The sequence below is a fragment of the Lycorma delicatula genome, chromosome 6 (genome assembly GCF_047948215.1).
Source record: "Lycorma delicatula isolate Av1 chromosome 6, ASM4794821v1, whole genome shotgun sequence".
In the NCBI taxonomy this organism is placed as follows: Eukaryota; Metazoa; Arthropoda; class Insecta; order Hemiptera; family Fulgoridae; genus Lycorma; species Lycorma delicatula.
In genome coordinates this window covers 81,391,461-81,411,997 of record NC_134460.1, presented here as the reverse complement: position 1 = coordinate 81,411,997, position 20,537 = coordinate 81,391,461, and the positions used below count along the sequence as shown (strand labels likewise).

The 20,537-nt window shown below is 30.7% G+C and overlaps 1 protein-coding gene across 2 annotated transcripts; it reads left to right on the top strand.

The window, feature by feature from the left end:
• Positions 1–592: 592 nt before the first annotated feature.
• On the top strand, positions 593–9,283 carry LOC142325969 (uncharacterized). 2 transcript variants are annotated; one of them, XR_012756636.1, is made up of 4 exons: positions 593–753; positions 1,579–1,695; positions 6,406–6,988; positions 9,165–9,283. XR_012756636.1 is itself a non-coding variant. In XM_075367962.1 (4 exons), the coding sequence occupies exons 1-3, from the start codon at positions 662–664 to the stop codon at positions 6,932–6,934; spliced, it is 738 nt and encodes a 245-aa protein (XP_075224077.1). In that variant the 5' UTR covers positions 593–661; the 3' UTR covers positions 6,935–6,971; positions 9,165–9,283. The 2 variants fall into 2 exon arrangements, 1 of the variants encoding a protein (XP_075224077.1); XM_075367962.1 differs by having other exon boundaries at positions 6,406–6,971.
• The last annotated feature ends 11,254 nt before the right edge of the window (positions 9,284–20,537 follow it).

Below are 20,537 nucleotides of genomic sequence, written 5' to 3'. Positions count from 1 at the left end.
GGATAAAGTGACATATGAAGAGGTGTTGTGGTAAATAGATTAAGAAAGAAGCATTTGGAAAAATATAGCTGAGACAGACTTATAGGCCACATATTAAGGCATTCTGGAATAGTCGCTTTAATATTGGAGGGACAGGTAGAAGGAAAAAATTGTATTGACATTTGGAATATGTAAAACAAATTGTTAGGGATGTGTAGGATGTAGAGGGTATAGCGAAATGAGACGACTAGCACTAGATAGGGAATCTTGGAGCGCTCCATCAAACCAGTCAAATAACTGAAAGCAAAAAAAAAATATTACGTGCTTAAAAAATGTAATATTAATGAAATAAATGTAAATTATGTTTCCTAATCAAAGCATTCCCTTTGATATTTTTTAATAATGAACAAAGGGATTTTAATTTCAATAATTAAACCTTATCATACTGATTAAATAATATATTTAATTAAATGTAAATGCAAATCAGTTTAATAATTATTTAAGATAAAAGTTGAAAGTAGGCATGAATATTTATAACTATTCTGCATTAAACGCAAAGCCACATAAAGCTAATTTATTAAAATAAGATATTGGCCAGCATATATAAATACAGTTGCACATGTAATACCTTAAACTCATGTAAGTTAATAACAATTACTAAGTTATTAATTACTGTAGAAATATGCTGCATACAAAATGCTTGCTAGTTCTACTCTCTACACTGGCTGCAACAATAGTGAGATCGTATGCATTTCAACCTTCAGAAATAAATTTGTAAGTAATTATTTTTATAACAAGTAATTATTTTATTTATATAACTAAATAATATACACCAAAAACAAAACACATCTTCCTAGCATTGTGATATTCACAATATTAAGTTTTAATTAAATTATAAAAAAGCCTACTTATTATGATTATCTATTTGAAATACTAATTGGTGTACTGCATACCTAATTAAAAAATATTGATATGATATTAACTTAAATATGTGTGTTTCAAAAGAAATTGAAAAATGGCAACAACGTAAAACAATAGACATTGATAAAAGCTGGTTCATAGCAGAACATCATTGAAATAGTACCTATAGATATTAAATATTAAAAAAAAAAAATCACTTTCTGTACACTAAATTTTTGAAAGGATTTTCAGACGTAATTAGTAACATCTTCAGTAGAGTTGCTAGTCAGTAGTATTACAGAACTAGAGGTAATCTATGTTTACCAGTGATGTATATCTAAGTTTAAATTGTTTTTACATATAAATATTGCATTAGCTTCTAGTCATTTAATACTAGATTTTTGTGGCAGTGGAAAAAAGTCATTTTACAAATCTTACATCTGGAAAGAGAGAGAGTAAACTCTGTATAAAAAGCGTGATTCTATAGCTTTATGTAAAAAATTAATAAAAATTATCATTGGATAAACAAAATGAATAAAAATATTACTTTAAAACGTACATTAAACATTAGTTGTGGCAATTCACAAATATTGTTTACACTAAATCTTCAATTCCAGTACAGAGATTGGATAAGTACAGTTTTTGTCAATTTCAATGGAAAAAATTAAATTGCGTATGTAATTTCAATTCATGTTACAGATTGTTTAAACACCTACCTCCAGCAGTTCTCGAATCATTATTAAAAACAAATAATGGCATGACATCTGGCCCCTCTAATTTTCAAGATTTCAGGTATCAACATAATTCTTCTCCAGAGTAAGTAAAATATCTTAAATGAAAAATATTATAGACCATTTAAAGAATGAATCTATATAATTGTTCAGTAATGAAATTTCATCATTAAGAAATTAAAAATTTTAACAAATACGACTAGCAATGAATCATTAAGATACCCAGCGCACAGAATCATATGGAATTTCATATACCCAACACAGTGAATCAATTTCAGAACCAGGTCAATATAACTTAACTAATTTGTTCTGTTATTTAAGCTTAGTAATTCAGTCCTTACAGTAATGTAGTCCCATACAAAATATATTTTGATTGCAAAGTATAAGTAAAATAACACTCACATGATTATTCCTGGAAAATAAGGGATGAAAATTAGGGATGAACCGCCAATAACCAAAGCCATATTTTATTTACTAAGTCCCATGAATTAAAGTGATTCAATTATGAATGCAATTTAAATTTAAGATTTTTATATTTATCAGTGATCTGATATTAATTTTCTAATAGCCCTTTATTACTCTACTATTTAATTTCTCGAATATGTTGACCAAGTTGCTCAATTCCATCACAAATAAACCATTTCTAAACTTCTTGATTTCTGGTCGGTTTTTCTCTTCTAGAAAATTAGCATTTTCATCTCTTAATTCATAAACACATTGCAAAAATTTCTCACATGATAACCATCTTGCCTCGCAATAAAATAGTAACACTGAATATACTGCATTCATGCCTTTACGAAGTGCAGAAAAGATTCTTGATTTTAGGTGTCTAATTTTTATATAATTTACTACAGTTACAACTGTCATTAGCACAATATTCAGACCTGGACTCATTTCTCTGGAAGCTAGAGCTTCTCTGTGAATCATGCAATATGTATCACTGTATCACAATTCATTCAGTTTACAATTCATTGAAGATAGAAAATAATGTGAGTGCTGTTAGTTTGAGTTTTATTGATTTGCAGAAAAGTAGTTCTACTTCTGCTGATATACCATCATAAGATCAAACATAGGCAATGAAATGAGTATCTTTATTGCTATCTTTTTGTTGTAATTGAATGAAGTACTCATCAATCTGAATTGAAAACAATTTGTCATGAACCTCCTGAAAAGCTGATATTGTACATCTTCAGTTATATGGCCAATTTGACGGGCAACAGTATCATTTGATAGAGGTATGGACTGCAATTTTTGGGCAAAATTATGTCTAAACATAGCTTCCACAAAAGTTTTTTTAAAAATTATATTTGCTTTTTATATGATTTCAATTTAATTTGAAGAATTCTCACGAGTTTTTTAACGTACTCATAAAGTGCTTCCAAATGTCGTTTTAGTTTATGAGGTTGCATGCTGTCTACTGGCAAACGTTTTGAGTAAATGACACACAGGGGTCTTTCTTCTTCATTTACTTCAGTATTGGTAAACCAAAAATCTAACACTTCTTGAGAATATTATCTTAATTCTGTTTTCAAAACCACGCTCATCTGTGCACTTGTTGATGCTTCACTATCGTCAAATGATCACTTACTCCCAGTTAAAAATTGATCCATGATTCTGTATAAATCAACTTCCATGAATATTTAATAATGCGAATTGCAATTAATACACAAATTACAACATACACATTCACGATAGATTTGAGAGCGATAGAAGGATTGACTCAACTGAGACTAACTAAAATTGAATGAGGTGCAACATTTACAAATGTTTCACAGACATTCCAGAATGTTTGACACAAACTGAACTTCTCATTAAGCCATGAGAATGTCCAATACAGTGGACATAAGACAGAGAGATATAGAGACATCGATTCTGCTTTCGTCAATGCAGTGGATCAATGTTGCCAAATATCAATAAATTCACTAATTCTTGGTAATTTGTAAGGTTTGTAATTAAAGTTGAAATGTAAAGTTAGCGTCAAAATACTTAAAATACATTATTATTATTTGTATTGTTATTGTATGAGAGGGGGGCACGATGAAAATTATGATTGAAAAATGGGGCGCAAATACTGAAAGGTTGAGAAATACTGCCTTAAGCCATAGATCGATTGATAATACAGCAATTATGTTCCTTCATATGGTCATAAAATGCCTGAAATAGTTATTTTATTGAATATTTAATATTAGTAATATCATACTGAAATATGATATTGTTATTAGTAACATTTATAGAAATAAATAGATAAAAGATAGATAGGATAGAAATAAATTATAACATAAAAGAAAATTTTTTTTCTCAAATCCTAAGTGCTACTCATCAAAGTTCAGAAAGCTCGATTGGTATGCAGGGTAAAGTTGAATTGCTAGACCGGCATCTGGTTTGCCACCTATAATGTTCTGTCATGATATACTATCTCCTCTACTGAATTAACTGCACTGCCAACACAAACTCCCAGTTAGAACTACTGCACATCTACATATTTTCATTTAATAAATGTTTAAGAGTAATAATAAATTTGAATCATTTATCATAAAATATTTTACAGCAATATTTTCTCTTCAAATAATAAATTATTCAAATATAACTACATAGTCAAGTTAAAACTAGCTGTAATTCACTTTATTCTTATTAATTATAAATTAAACTACAGAGTTATGTGAATACTAAGAATTTAATATTCTATGTAAATTTAATAATCTTATCTAATATTTAATATTCTATAATTTAATATATGAAATTTAATAATCAGTTTTTACTCATAATGTACACTGATGTGTACACATAATGTTCATTGGAATAAATTCTCATCTAATTGGACTGTTATACTAGATGTAATAATCAATATTGAATATATAATATACTGTAGAGAATGCTGTATATATAAGGACTAGAAATTCTGATTGTGTATAGAGGGCTGAGATTACTTATTGTTATTAAAAGTAAGTTGTTTCCAATAATCACCATTCGAAAATTAAATCCCATCACTTATAATAGTCCTACTAGTTTGCACAATTATAACTATTTTAAGACTTTTAAAAACATGAAATGATATAACTTGGCTACATTTCTGCTTAATGACATGAAATAGATATGTAAACTGAGATGAGCCCACTAGATTTTCTAAACCTATCCTATATACTAACTGAAGATTGAACAGAACTCTCATGATCAATCACATTTCTGTTCTCTAAAAACAGCATTCTACTCTCTTAAAATTAATTTTTTCTTTTGTCAAACTATTCTATTAAATTACTGATATTATACTCACAACTTTTTCTAGGTGTTACAAGAAATTTAATATTGGTAGATCTCATCTTAGTTCAGTCAGGCTGGCTTTGTTTTCTTACCTGATAAAATACTACTCTCAAGAAATGGAGAGAGACATGTTTTTAAAATATTTATCTCTTCACATTTTGTTTCTCATCCATAAACAATGAAAAGTAATTTGAACCTAGCCTACCACCCCAATCTATTATCTTTCTCCAAATGAAAAAAATTATTTTTCTTATGGTTCAACCCATCCTGCTTACATGCCTAATTACACTCAACAGCTTTACAGTACAGATTTATAGGAAAGGGTTACACACAATATGTTGCTTAGTGCTACACCAAATGTTGCTGCAAGTAAATTATTATTACAGTAACAACTACTCTTTTACAGATGTTTGAGCATAAGTAACTCATTTCATGAAAGACTGATCTTCATTAATGTGTATTCACACTAAACTTAATACATCTTGTACTTCCTTTACATTTCTACCCTTTGCTTTCAATCAATCCTGATGAAATGTCACTCATTCTTTCTGTTCATGTTGTCACACTAAATGACTCCAAATTCACTTAAGATCTTTTTCATGGCAAGGATCTTATTACACATCATTTCATGTATTTCTCCTACATCCTTTCTTATTTGTTATTTTGACCAACTTATTTAAATGACATTCAATAATATCGTCAGTTAGATTTTTTTTTTATCATGTTAATAACCAAACTTATTCTTAACTTACAGTCCATTTCTGATCAATTTAAATATTCCAGTAATTTTATCGTAATTTAAAGCCGTTTATATTTCTCTAAACTTTAATAGTAATAATCAGGTAGCAATATTGTACAGCTAAGTAACAGTCAGCAATTAATATGATTAAAGATCTAAATGAACAATTTATATGGAAATCCTACTTAATACATAATTAATTGATGATAAGTTTCTGAACCAAAAAATATTCTTGATGAAATAATACTAATCACATTGTAAACCAAGCAAAAATGACAGTAATCATACAAGTACATAAATCATAAAGAGTTATATGATAAACAAGAAAGAAATGATAAACAATACTTTCTTCTAAAGCAAATTACTGCTACCAAATTAAACACACCATAGCCAGACAGTAATAAACACATTCATATATTGCCGGTACTTGGTAACAACTACCAGTAAAATTCTTACAAACAGAAAAAATATCACATCAGGGACATGATTTTCATTATATTATTACCATAGATTAAAAAAAATTTATTTAGGGATTAAATACTATAATAAATTATCTAATTATATTAAAATTAAAACTAACCTTTTGTATGTAACAGCATAAATAAATAGAATACTAAAAAACATGTTTCTACTTGAAACTGTAATCTTTTTTGTTTTATAAAATTTTATACATGTAATGATGTTTTGGTATTTTAGTGTAATGTATATAATTTTACAATGTGCAATATTACTTTTGTAATTTTAAAAATGTTTTAATAAAATAAATATATAAATGGTAATGAATTAATTTTTTTCCAGAGGCACGTATAATACAAACACTTTCAGAACTAACACATTTAGTAATAATGGTAATGGAAGTGATGGCGATGATATTAATGGCGGTAAAGGTGGTACTGTTGATGGTCCAGAAGGCAGTACTGGTGGTTTAGGAGGAACAAGTTTAAATGGAGGTGCTCCTGGTAACAGTTTTCGTCAGGGTGCTCCTGGTAACAGTTCTGGCCAGGGTGCTCCTGGTAACATTTCTGGCCAGGGTGCTCCTGGTAACATTTCTGGCCAGGGTGCTCCTGGTAACAGTGTTGGTCAGGGTGCTCCTGGTAACAGTTCTGGCCAGGGTGCTCCTGGTGCCCCAGGTAGGTATAGTAATTCTTGGAATTACTTAAATGGATATAATACAAGAAGAAATGGTGGCAATGGTGGTGGCAGTGGTGGTGGCCATGGTGGTGGCCATGGTGGTGGCAATGGTGGTGGCAGTGGAGGTGGCGGTGGTGGCGGTGGTGGCGGTGGTGGCGGCGGTGGTGGTGGTGGTGGTGGCGGCGGTGGTTGGTAACCGATCAGATGATGGCTAATGCATGTTGTTCTACAGAGTAAGTTATAAAATTATGTAAGTCAAATTATTACTAAAATTAACATTATGTATTCATTATATTCTTAGAAGATAACCTATTCCTATAGGTTAAAAATGGAAAAAGAAAGATTGATAAAATAATGATAGAATAAAAAAGACTTAAAAAACAAAACTGAATATACACTTTAGAAACATGTATAATGTAGAAATCATTAATTAGATGGTTAGTGAAAGGACAAAAATACAAACAAAAAAAATCACAAAAATTATGTTGTCTATTACTAAATTAAATTAATAGTTAAACAGATAAAAAAGAAAAGATTTTTAAGAACGTATCAAAAGGTATAAAAAATAATAATAGTTATAAGAAGGCTAAGTTTTGCATAAATATAGAAAAACAACATATTAGGGAACTTAACCAAAATAGTATTAGGGTGAATCCAATGTCACAGGGTGACATTTTCACAAGGATTTGCTCTTTAGAATTAAATAACATGTCAATAGTATAAATATAGCAGTATATACTCACTTAATTTTTTTAAAGTTATTCCTTTTAAATTGTCCTTATTTAATTTGGTAGACTTTAATCTGGTAACTGGTAAATGTGATAAATCATTCTATAGAGATTATGTTCCATGGCAAGAATACTAACTGTTGCCTTTTTGTGAATAAAAGAGGTTCTTTTCTTTCTGGGTGACACTGTCCAATTTTTAACAACAATATTTGTCATTTTCAGGAGTTGCTGAGTTATTTATTAATATGTTTCATTAAATCAATAAAAACCACTGATTAGGGGTAATTATTTTGATTAGGGGGAAAACACAGTTAATTTTCAGAAGTGTTGGAACTCCTTAAACAGAGTAATAATATCCCTCAGGAACACCCAGACAGAAAATTTGGCATATGTCACATCATCAGTGACAATTACAAGAGAGCAAGTGTCATTTTTAATCCAGGCACAACATGTAAGTAATGTTACATGTGCATGAGACAAATGGGCACTCTCTATCTCGTCTTGATAGATCGCATCATAATTTTCAGCAAAGTCGATTTGCATAGTTACATAGTCCTCATCAGTGTTTGTTTTGTGCTCTTAAAATGATTTAGCTTGCATCTTTTTCACATATGAATGAACTTCAAATTTTGACAATTGGACATTCAATTCATGAATGGAATCCTCTAGAGAACCTTCAAATTCAACGAGTTTTGGACGATTCTCACATTCACCTCACTGTTTCCAAGTAATGGTTGAATAGGGATAATGATTGAATAAAATGATGCTGAAAAATGCATACTGTGAGTCATCTATGAACACAAAAGAACATATTTTGGACAAATTTCATGGAACTTTGATCATTTTATTTTCATATCTGGAAGCTCCATTTGAAACAAGCAGAATGCTTCTTTGACTATTATCATGTCTCTTCTGTAAGGAAGAACCTTCGCCTGTGTTAGGATCCTTTATTGATATGACATCTTTGATGCCAGGAGCCTGGCGGCTCAAATCATTACAACAATAAAACTGTATTACTGTTTGTTGAGTTTTTTCATTCAGGGAAGTCTGTCTTTGTTGAACACTTTTCTCCTCAAAAAAAACTTTTTTGACTTCATGTGTATCACATAAAAGCTTTCTTTTTACTGCTAACTTTTTCCCAGGACTGTGTGGTAATGACCATATCACCTTTTTTACAGCCTTGCCTACCGACTGTGGCTATCAATATGAATCTGGTTTTTGTGCTTCATTTCTAGCCTTCTCTTCTGAAAATTTTTTAATGATATGTTTTTCACTGAATTTCAGTATTGTAAGGTTAAAAATGTATACAATGTTTCATCTTGGTCATCATTAAAAAGACTGACCTGTTCAAGTAAAAAAAAAACAAAGCTGTCAACTCAAAAACAATTTAAACCCTCACCTAAAATTATAAATATGCAACAGTTAATAAGCACAAGGATAAAAACGGTAGTTGCTTTTAAAGACATATAGAATGAAGTATTAAAAATAACTAGATATTACAGTTTACACATGAATATGCAAAAATAAAAATAGAGCACAAGAAAAATTAAGGTTTAAATAATTTTATCTGTTAACGCTTACTCATTCACAATAATTGTTTTTACCTTAACAATATGTAATTCAACTGAATACTTTTAAAATTTTTTAAGTAAATGACTAATATGTTTCACTGATTTGATTTTATCTTTTTATTTTTAGAAAATCATGAACACAAAATAGTGTCTACTGATTTAGACATGTGATGTCACCGTGAGAACTCAATTATAATGAAAAATTCAAATACCATAAAATAAACAATAAACTTGAATATAACACTTTTTTGAGTACTTTTTTCCTTATACCTTTACATTTTACATATGTAATCAATGTTCAAATACAGAAATTGTAAATTATTTTCAATAAATAAAACAGTAACAAATAATATATGAGAAACTGCCTGTAATCAGAAAAAAATTTAAGTAAAATACAACCAAATAGCCACTTTTACAAAATAATAGCACCCCGATAGTTCTTATTTTTTCTCTAATGTAATGTTTCCACAATATAACCACATACAAAAAGCACCTTTAATTATATTTTTTTAAATTGAACTCTCAAAGCCCTTCTGTTTGAAAGCAATAGAAATTTCACAAGAAACATTTAATATATACCAATTTCCACAGAACTCTTTGTTAATTAATGATGGGTGCTTTCTCAATGGATGCCCTACCATTTATTACTGGCTAATGACCATTATAGTCATTGACATTAAATATAAAGTTTAAAATAATTCTTTATACTGAGAAAAACGTTTTTTATCACCTGAAAAAAAGTTTAATATTTTATAAACTACATAATTTTCTAGACCATTAATGTCAATAAAACAATGTTGAGGGAACATAACACTTATATTAAATATATTTCACAATTTTTAAATTATAATTCAGTAGATCCCAAAAAAATATAAATAAATATATTTACTTATTATTTTCTAAGCACAAAGTAATATGCAACAGTAATAAATTTTATACTGGACAGCAAGTGCAATATGACGTGCAACTGACACGCCCGCGCATGTGATATTTAACTGCAGCCGACGTGAGGAGTAAACAGCTCTGCTGTACCATCACCGAGCCACTTGAAGAGGGATGCATTGTGAAGCAGATACTCCTCTCAAGAGTCTGGTTGGAATGCTGTATCCAGCATGTGTTACAACATTCTAAAAATGAAGATGGTTGAAGAAGACCGGCATGGTCATATCTCTGTATGAGGAGGATTCGTCGAACCGCTTGACAGGGTTGCCTCTGTGGAAGATGCTGTCGGAGCTTCACTGAACTTGGACAGAAGACAAGCATGAAGTTGATCAGTGTGTATGAGTGGAGAAATGTGCAAGTGGTCGTTATTCTTTCAGGAAACAGGCTTTTAAGCCTATACTAAGCTACGTGAAACTTTGGACTACTTAAGTTCTACCTTTTTAATGGAAGATAGAGTTGTTCAAATCTAGCTGCTAAGGCATCTATGATCTTTAGTCTTGTATTGTGTTGTCTGGTCGCCGGGGTTGGAGATCATTGTGGTTTCCATTCTGTGCGGCTTGACTTCCCTTCTCCTCACGTCTGGTGACGCGGCAGGTGGCATGTTCCGAGTGATACCGAAAGGTTGGAATCTAGCATGTCGCTGATAGGGAGGGGTTCCCATTAAAGCTCATCATGGCTAAGAACGGGGGTGGTGTGGCGACCGGAAGCGTCGCAAGGCGGGTCTCTTCCCCTACAGGGTTGGGATGAGAGAAGGGGTGTTTTAGTTGGTCCTGGCTTGATCGACCCGAGTCAGTTTGGCTGTAACCCGATTTAAGGCACATATATAGGCTGTAGTTCAAAGATGGGTTGAGCAAACATCACCGACGGCGGGATGGCGACTGCACTGCCGAGGTCATTGATCCCATGCAGCCGTGAGGTGTAGCGGCATCTCCACAATGGTAGAAAGCAAGTAAATGTCACACAGGACTCTGCGATGGAGCTGAGTGAGAGTAGGAGGTCTGTTCGCCTCTCCCTTGTAGACCAGACCGGAGTCCGTAAATTAACCTAACTCTGAGGTATGATTTAACCCACCGGGTTGGTCTAATGGTGAACGCGTCTTCCCAAATCAGCTGATTTTGAATTCGAGAGTTCCAGTGTTCAAATCCTAGTAAAGTCAGTTATTTTTCACGGATTTGAATACTAGATTTTGGATACCGGTGTTCTTTGGTGGTTGGGTTTCAATTAACCACACATCTCAGGACTGAGACTGTACAAGACTACACTTCATTTGCAATAATACATATCATCCTCATTCATCCTCTGAAGTATTATCTGAAAGGTAATTACCGGCGGCTCAACAGGAAAAAGAAAGAGGTATGAACTAAGTTTGTAGTTCACTAAGGGAACTAGGACTAAATTTCGTTGTTGCGAACATTTTTAGTGGTATGTTATTTTTAAATTTGCCTCGAATCTATGAGACATTTACAATAAAGAGGCTCACTAACAGTAGAACTAGACGCGGAGTTCGTGCTTCCGCGAACTCGGTTAGCTAGTTCAGTGGGCAACGATGTAGGACATTCGAGATGTCCGGACAAAGCCTACAGCGAAGGCAAAAGGTGAGTTTAAGAATCACCATTGTAAATGTTTATCGAGGCATTTACGTCGGTGACATCCCTACCAGGCCTGCCTTATTACTGTGAGATGTTAAAAGTTAAAGAGCGAAAGACTACTCCTGTTAAAACCCATCAGTGCTAGGAACGGGGCAGGTAGTGTGGTGACCGGAAGCGTCACAAGACGGCTGTCTTTCCCTAAGAGGTTGGGATATAGTTCAAATATTGAATCGATCAGGTAGCTCCCCAGACTACTGTCATTGCTGCCTTCGATGTAGACTCCGACGAATAATATTCTCATTGTCCGATGCATCTCGTTAACGATATGATGATCGAAGAAATTATATTCATAAACTTCTCGAGATGACTTATTTTATTTAATTTCCTTCACTAACAATTGAAATCGAAATTGATATCACATGCGCTGATACAATTTGTCGAGTCCTACCGACTGCGCCAGTTAAGTTGCAAACTCAACGATTTCTGTTTTTAAAAAACGAACTTTATTTTTATACAATTAATATCCATTTAACTGTTAATAATTAATTGTTAAATATGTAATATACATTTAAATAGTTTTACATCATTTTGCGTACATTCTAATGATAAATTAAAAAGAACGATAAATTGAAAATAAAAATTCAGAAAAAAATATTAAAACAATTTAAATATACTATATCAAAGGCTCTATTATATGATTCAAAAATGTTGATATTAATGAAAAAACATAATATTTGATATTTTTTAATAAAAAAAAAAAAAACAATGATTTTAACTTCAGTGATCAATTTTGTCATACTAAACTAAATTATGTTTAATAGAATAAATTTGAATAGGTTTAATTCCTCGTTTCGCAAAGGGTGAAAGGAGGTATAAATATTTATATCTATTTTAGATTAAACTCAAAACTGTACAAAGAAATCTATTCGTTAAAAAAAAATATTTTTTATAAAAATTACAAAAGATGGGTGCTTAAACGTACAATGATATTAGTCTCTGTATATAAATATACTGTTCTGTGTATAGTACTTAACTTTATTAACTAATAATAGTTACTAAATTATTAAGAACAATTTTTAGAGATGGGATCGACTTTTTTTGGAACATCAGTTGAAATTTGCAACAGAATCACTTCTGTGAAAGTCTTGTAAAACTGAGACTACTTCAGTGCAATCAATGCACTTAAAAATGACAAAGGACATCGATCAGTCTCTGGCATTAAAATAAGTTCCTGAGTCATGATTTAATACAATTAATTTAGAATTTAAAATAAAACATTTCTAACACTCTTCCTCAAATAAAGAGAATAGAAGAATAAAATATAAAAATTTGTTGTGTAAAAACACATTTTCTTTAAATTTGTAATATAAAAACTTTGTTAAATGTCTAATAAAAATGTAAAAATTTATTATCAAAACTTGTAGAGAATTTCATTCTGAGAAAATTGATGAAAAATAGCCAATTAAAAAACAAGTACAGGTTCAAGAAATTTGAATTTATTACTAAAACTTACCATATGAAAACTTTTAAATGTTAACTATAGAAAATTAAGTTAATATACAACTGTTAAAAATAAGAAGTATATTGGTTACATTTTAATTTTTTTTAACAGTTGTATATTAACTTAATTTTCTAAAGTTAGCATTTATAAAAGTTTTCATATGGTAAGTTTTAGTAATAAATTCAACTTTCTTGAAACTGTACTTGTTTTTTAAAGTTAAAATAAAATTTCAAATATATCTCCTTCAAATTCAATATATTTAGATACAGGCTTTCAACTGCTAGTGTTGCTCTCCGCAATTCACCATGACATTCCTTAATTTGTGTGGCGGCATCTCTAACGAGCAACCAACTCTTCACACGTATGAACTTTTCTCTTGTACGCAATAATACTTTTCATCCAACTCTACTGCAAAAATCTAATAGTGTTAGATCAGGTGATTTTGGTGGCCAGGCATATGTCCCACCACGGTCAATCAATCCATCTCTCTGTAAATTGCTCAATACACAACACATGAGAAGTGGGGAGGCACCTCATTCTGCTGAAAGTAAATACAGTCTCTTGATGCTAGTAGAAAATCTTTTTATAGCAGCAGGAGTTGTTCCTTAAGGAATTCCATGCAAATGTCAGAATTTAAACATCATGGAAGAGGATGTTTAAATTAGCTAATCATAAACTAGACCACACCACACACTGACACTAAATCAGTGTTGTTAATTACATTCTGCTGTCATGTATGGATTGACTTCTGCTCATGTGTATTTGGGTGGAAGGTTATTGATGCCATCCCAGTAAATTCAGCCTCGTCTGTAGATAAAATGAAACTGGCGTTCATATTCAACCAGTTGCAATAATGCAAACGAAGAGAAGGATTTTGTTCTTACTGGTTACGGTAAGCACACAGCTTGATGAAATTAGTAACATTAGTTTCATGGCATTCAGCTTGATAACAGATAACATTCAACTTGATGAAACAGAATAACATAGTACTAGTTTTTTTATTTTATTATTTTCTTTATTATATTTTTGTACCATTGCTACTTTCTGTACCATTGCACTTTGTAAAAAAGTAAACATGCTTTGTAAATTTAATCCCTTTGTTTTCGTACAGTAAATGCTAATAATAAAATCAAATTTCTTGTCTTCAAATTGTTTTTTAATGGGCTATTTTGCATCAATTTTCTTAAAATTAAATTCTTTACAATTTTTAATAATAGATTTTATGCAATTATTTGTTATTTAGCAAAATTTTGCGAACTTAATAGTCACTTAACACAAAGTTTCTGCATTACAAATATAAAAAAATGTGATTTTTAACAAAATATTTTTCTGTTTTACATCAGATTTTATGAAAACTAATGGAGATATAGTTCTACAACATGTTTTATTCAATCTGTCAGGTCAAAAACCATAAGATACTATCAAGTTTACCTCTTAAATTATGTTGCTAGAATTTCAGTATGGTTTTATTTCACTCTGCCCAGGAATTATGGCAAAATCTTTCACTAGCCTAACTCACTATCAAAGCATTTCTAGACCCTTGTTTACATGAACTTTTTCCATTACTTTCACTAAGAGATTGAGCTCAGCATGCACTGGTAACTCTATATGAACAGATATTATGGTAAACAATGAACACTGCAAAATCTAACTTCATTTATTTTAGCTATAAATTACAGGTTTAGCCTACCCATATTCATAGCAGTACTGCAATAATATATTAAAAATTATATACGAGCATACATGCATAAAGCGCTCATTCATTACTCATAATATTATACATTTACTAAAAATGTTTCTATAAGAAAGATGGTCATAGATTTCTTAGGTTCTTAAAAAACATTTTAAAAATATTTCTAGAGGGAAATTATGTTTTGTCAGAAGAATATTTAAGAATTTTTATAAATATGATCACCATTTAAAAAGGCAGTCTACTGTGTTAATCACCTACTGTGTAACATGTACGAGGCTCGACTGGTAAATTTTGCACACCAGTGTGCTACACGGAGACAAAAGGTACTATCGATTTGGGCATGGCATTAAATGATAGCTAAAATCCCCCTCTACAAACCTGCAATAATGCATTGAAATCCATTCCCCAAATTAGCAAATTTCTTCTAACTCAAATGTGCAATAAACTAAGAAATTAACATTTATATAAAACTGCACAATATTTCATCAGAAAATTAAACACATAATTATGTTGCAACAGCTATGTAATTAGATGCTTATGCAATTAGATTAGATTATTATGTAATAAGATGTTACATTCCTTCTCTTATAAACTTTCCAAGATATTTTAAAGAAATACAAAATAAAAAAAAAAGTAGTGTTTCAGTTTATTAAATACCACTGTACATTAACGTAACCTCAATTTACATCAAATCGTACTCAAATTGTGAAAGTAAAGCAGCTTATGTAGTACTTCATGAGTTTTTCTATGTTACAACTAATAAGTCAGCAATTCCAAACAGTATATACATACCACTTGTATTAAAGCAGGATAATGCTTGCATAACAGTGAAATAAAAACACTAATATGAATGACTGTTATGCTGTAATTAAACAAAATAAAAGAAGCTGAAATTATACAAAAATAAATTCAGTTCAATAAAATAAATTAATTAATCAATGATCTGGTTAAAAAATTATAAACTCCAGACAGACAAATGAACGTGGCTGAAAAATATTACTTAAAAAAATTATTACTGTTACTTAAGATGTAATGGATTACAACAGCACACTATAAGAACTGAATAACTGGTAACTAAACATTTGTTTTATTTTGTTTGTTTTTTTGCCAAATCACAAACCATTTGTACCACTTGCAACTTACACTTGGGGATAATAAATAAAACAAAGCATACATACACATGCACACAGAAGAAAACTACTTATTCTTATAAAATATTACATGGTTTCAAATAATTCAGTAAGTATAAAATAAAAAAATCATGATACTTTCGCTGGAAATCTATTCACCAAACACATACCTGTAACAGAAAACAGAATTCAAAGTAAGAATATTACATGCATGTAAAACATTTCAATACGTTTATAAATACACCTGTAAAACATTTCAATACATTTATAAATACACCTATTTCACCTTTTCTAAATGAATAGTAACACTTACTCATTAATAACATAAACTGAAACTAATATTAATTTTTTTTTTAATCATAATAATTAAGTTTCAGTTATAGTAATGTTATTGTTAAAAATTAACAATATTAATTATATGATAATTATTTTATATATTTACTCACAATTACATGGTGACACTCAATTACAACTGCCATACTTTTTTTATATAAAAATGAAGTTTACAAAATGTTTAAAATTGGGATTCAAACCTTTTTAATTTAAAACAGAGGCTAATTAGTTAACTAATTACTATACTATACTAATTTAAGTAATTACACAAACTAAAAATATAGTTCAGTTGCTTTAATTTTCTTCTACAGAATAGAGATAGTTTATATACTACAAACTATCTATATTTCCTAGACAAAAGGTTAAATTAATTTGTTTACAATACCTTTTTCTGTGTTTGTAATGGCTGTCACAAATGCAATAAATCTTTAGTAAAGGCACTGGAGGTCATCACTCTTTTCTATCCAAGGTTCATTATACATCTGTCGCGGGGAGAACAATTTTATAAAGACAGGATAGGGGCTATATACATAAGGCATATTAAAATTTCCAAGTTTATTGAATTTGTATGTTGAAGAAATTCTACTATTAGTTATTGACTGCCCTATATGAGCACTAAGGAGTAATGTACTGTAATCGCTTACATTACCCAAAAAATTTCCTTCTTTATTCATATTCTAATTATAATTATAAAACATTTTATATTTTCTTATGCTTAAGAGCAGAAATACATTTTTTAATAGTAAATAAATATCACTGACTTACTGAAATGTTGCCTGTTTACCAGATTGATAATGATACAATAAACTGGTTTTTAGGGTTTAACATAGCGTAGAATATAATAGATACATTTATTTACAACACACACACTCACACACCTACACCTAAAAAAAAAACAGATCTCTAAACAACTTTAATTCTAGTAGTGTCTGAGAAAACTGTAGCAAGGCCTGAAAAATCCCTTTTTTGTTTGTAGTAAATTAACTTTGTTAGATTACCTATAAACTTTGTTTATTATATTTTATTATAATTAAACTACTAGAGAAATTAGTTTCGAGAAAACTGATCAAAACAAATTTAAACGGTTGATACAGAAAAAGTTAAACTATTTTAAACGGAACAAAAGTTTTCTTCACAATGATAAGAAATTGTCAAAACAAACTTAATTATTGATCTCGAAATATGTACAACAGGCGTACACTACTAGTCTATCGGCAATTTGATTATCTTGCAAAGATTTAATCAATTTTTCGTTTACAAAAAATGTAAATACTGTATTCCTGAAAACCTTACCGGTAAAAAAAAATGGTGAAATTGTAATAAAGTTTATACCATATATTAAACATAATATATCTTTCTTGAGATAAGTTTTTTATTCCAAACCTAAGAGGAAAGCGTGAACTAAGTCGTGACAGGCAGTATGAATTGAAGTTTTAAACGGTTTTGATATACATTTGTAAAGGGTTTTTAATTTTCAGATTAAAATTAAAATTGCAATAAAACAATAACTATGCATATCAACAATTTTTTTATTTTTTAACAATTTTTTTATAACTAATAACATTATACTTTTTTTTCAAAAAATAAAATCATTTAAATTGCCTCCACGACTTAACTTAACATAGCCAAGTTTATCAACAAAAATTAATTTTACGTGGCTCTCGCACAAATCAGCTTGAATTTCCTAATAACACGTCGAATATTTGTTTTCAAAGCATCAATCGTTTGTTGCTATAGACTTGTGACTTAATATAACCCCAGAGAAAAAAGTCTAAGGGAGTCACATCGTACGATCTTGGTCGCCAGATGACATTACCATTTCGTGAAATTATCGACTTAACAAACTTTTGACGACGCAATGAATTGTTTCAGCTGCTGTGTGGGGTGACACCACCCTATTGAAACTACGTCTCGTTCAAATCAAATTTTTCCAAATTTGAAAGCCAAAATTAATGAAATATTTTGAAAAAAAGTAAATATAAGAATATTTACTTTTTTTACTAAATTTACGCTTTTTACAAAAAAAAATTTACAAATTTAAATTCAAAAACCAGTTGTAAATTAGGTAAATTTTTACTAAATTTACAATTTGTTATTTTTGTTCACTGGTCTTATTTTAAAATCTCGGCTAAAAATACCTGTTTTACAATGTTTTATAACAGTTTTTTTCTTTTTTTTTACCTCCGGGACCACCGTTAGATATTGCTTCAGAGGATGAAATGAATGATTTGTAGCGTTTGTGAAAATGCCATGCCTTACCAGGATTCGTACCCGGGACCTCCGGATGAAAGGCCGAGACGCTCCGGAGGTCCCGGGTTCGAATCCCGGTCAGGCATAGCATTTTCACACACGCTACAAATCATTCATCTCATCCTCTGAAGCAATACCTAACGGTGGTCCCGGATGTTAAACAAAAAAATTTAACAATCAGTTAACAATACTATTTCTTTGTTTTATATCATAAACCTTTTTATAATTTTATAATAAATTTTCCGTAATCTTTACATGATGATGACTGTTCAAATTCGATTATTTCGATTTTAATTAAGGTCATCTAAGTTTAGATAGATTTTAATTTTTTTGTAAAGGATTTTGGGGCGTAATCTTATCTTCTAAATCTATCAATAAAAATTTAGAATAGCTGTTTATTGGTCATCTTAAATTCACTAATATTTAAAGTGTGATTAGGTCTAAAAAAAAAAAAATAGCGCTACCCTTCAAAAAATAGTTGTTTGCCAGAAACAAGAAAGGCGATATCATTTTCCTTTACTATCTTATTCGTCAATGCAATAAATGCAATTTCCTCTACAAAATAATAAAAAAGATTATCAAATTCAGGCCAAATTAAGAGTAAGGCATAAACACACCTTACAAAAAAAAAAAATGCTAGTCAAATTTGAGGCTCTCCTTTTTTTAAATGAATTAACGCTAATGACATGTCTATCTACCTGTAAACATACTATGATATTATTCTATTTTCAGCCTATATTAGAATTGTGGACTGTATCCGTTACAGAATAATCTTTTTGAAGCAGCAGGAAAATAGTCTGATAAATTAATTACAGCGTTTTAAGTTTAAAAGTTTTAAATTTCATGTAAAAAAATAATTTTCAATGATTTAATTTTTCAACTGGGATATCGTAAAAAATGTAGTTCGTAAACTGCTTCAATAACAGTTCTGGAAGAGTATGGAAAGATACAGATAATCGGATGGTATTCAACATTCACCCTAATTGTCTTTGATTATATTGAATGGTAAACAATACTGAGTATTAATCATTGTGTGTCATCATTGTTTGTTCGTTAGCTTGGAACGACTGAGACCGTGTCTTTTCGTGTGAGCTAAGAATGACGTTAACTTTAGAACAGCGAGTACTTCTCGTTGAATACGTCTTCCGTAAGCGTGGTGAATACACACAGACAGAGTAAGATCAATTTCCTGTTAGATTTCCAGGTACACCGATTGCTAATCGACAAAGTGTAAGAGCGCTAATCGAGAAATTTATGGAGACGGAATCGGTAAATGACTATGATCAAAATAGTAGACGACCACCAGTACTCGAAGAAAATCTGCAAGGCATATCAGTTGCTGTGCGACGTAGTCCCAACAAGTCCATGCGAATGTTGGCCCGACAAAAAAACATCGATGTTGAAAGTGCATACAAGAAAGTTTGTAAGAAGCTCAGTTTCATCCCATATAAAGTGAAAGCGGTACAAAAGTTATGTACCACAGACTGTGGAAAGTAAATTCAATACAGTGAATGGTTTCAGCAGTTTCTAGCCGACAATTCTGATGATATTTTGGACTGTGTTTTCGATACCGTTGAGGCATGGGTTCCATTTGTCAGATGGAAATCACGTTTCTGGTCTGCCAATAACCACATGCCATACATGAAATTCTTCTACATAACCAGAAGACTGGGTTCTGAATTTCAGTAACAAGAAGAATAATCAACCCAACATTCTTTGCAGAATCAATTAATACAGCTCGTTATTGTGAAATCATTCATCGGTTCATGGCAGAACTAACCGAGAGCGAAATTAATAATGTCAGAGTTCATCAAGACGGCGCGACTACGCATATGGCCAGACAGCCCATGAAATTACTACAAGAGGTGTTCAGAAATCGAATCTTTTATAAGGGTTTGTGGCCACTTCGCTCTCCGAACTTAAGCCCATTGTATGTTTACTTTTGGAGATATGCAAAAAGTAATGTTTATCGAGGAAACCCACACAGCCTCTAGGAACGTCAAATTACTGTTCGTGATTTTACCAAGAAAATTCCATATAACAACTTGTGAAAGTTTTCGAG

What these genes read in the sequence shown, in the direction of transcription:
- LOC142325969 (XM_075367962.1), top strand. Translation starts at nt 662, where the DNA reads ATGCTGCATACAAAATGCTTGCTAGTTCTACTCTCTACACTGGCTGCA. An exon ending in CAACCTTCAGAAATAAATTT is followed by an intron (nt 754 to 1,578) that starts GTAAGTAATTAT and finishes TTCATGTTACAG; the next exon opens with ATTGTTTAAACACCTACCTC. An exon ending in CAACATAATTCTTCTCCAGA is followed by an intron (nt 1,696 to 6,405) that starts GTAAGTAAAATA and finishes ATTTTTTTCCAG; the next exon opens with AGGCACGTATAATACAAACA.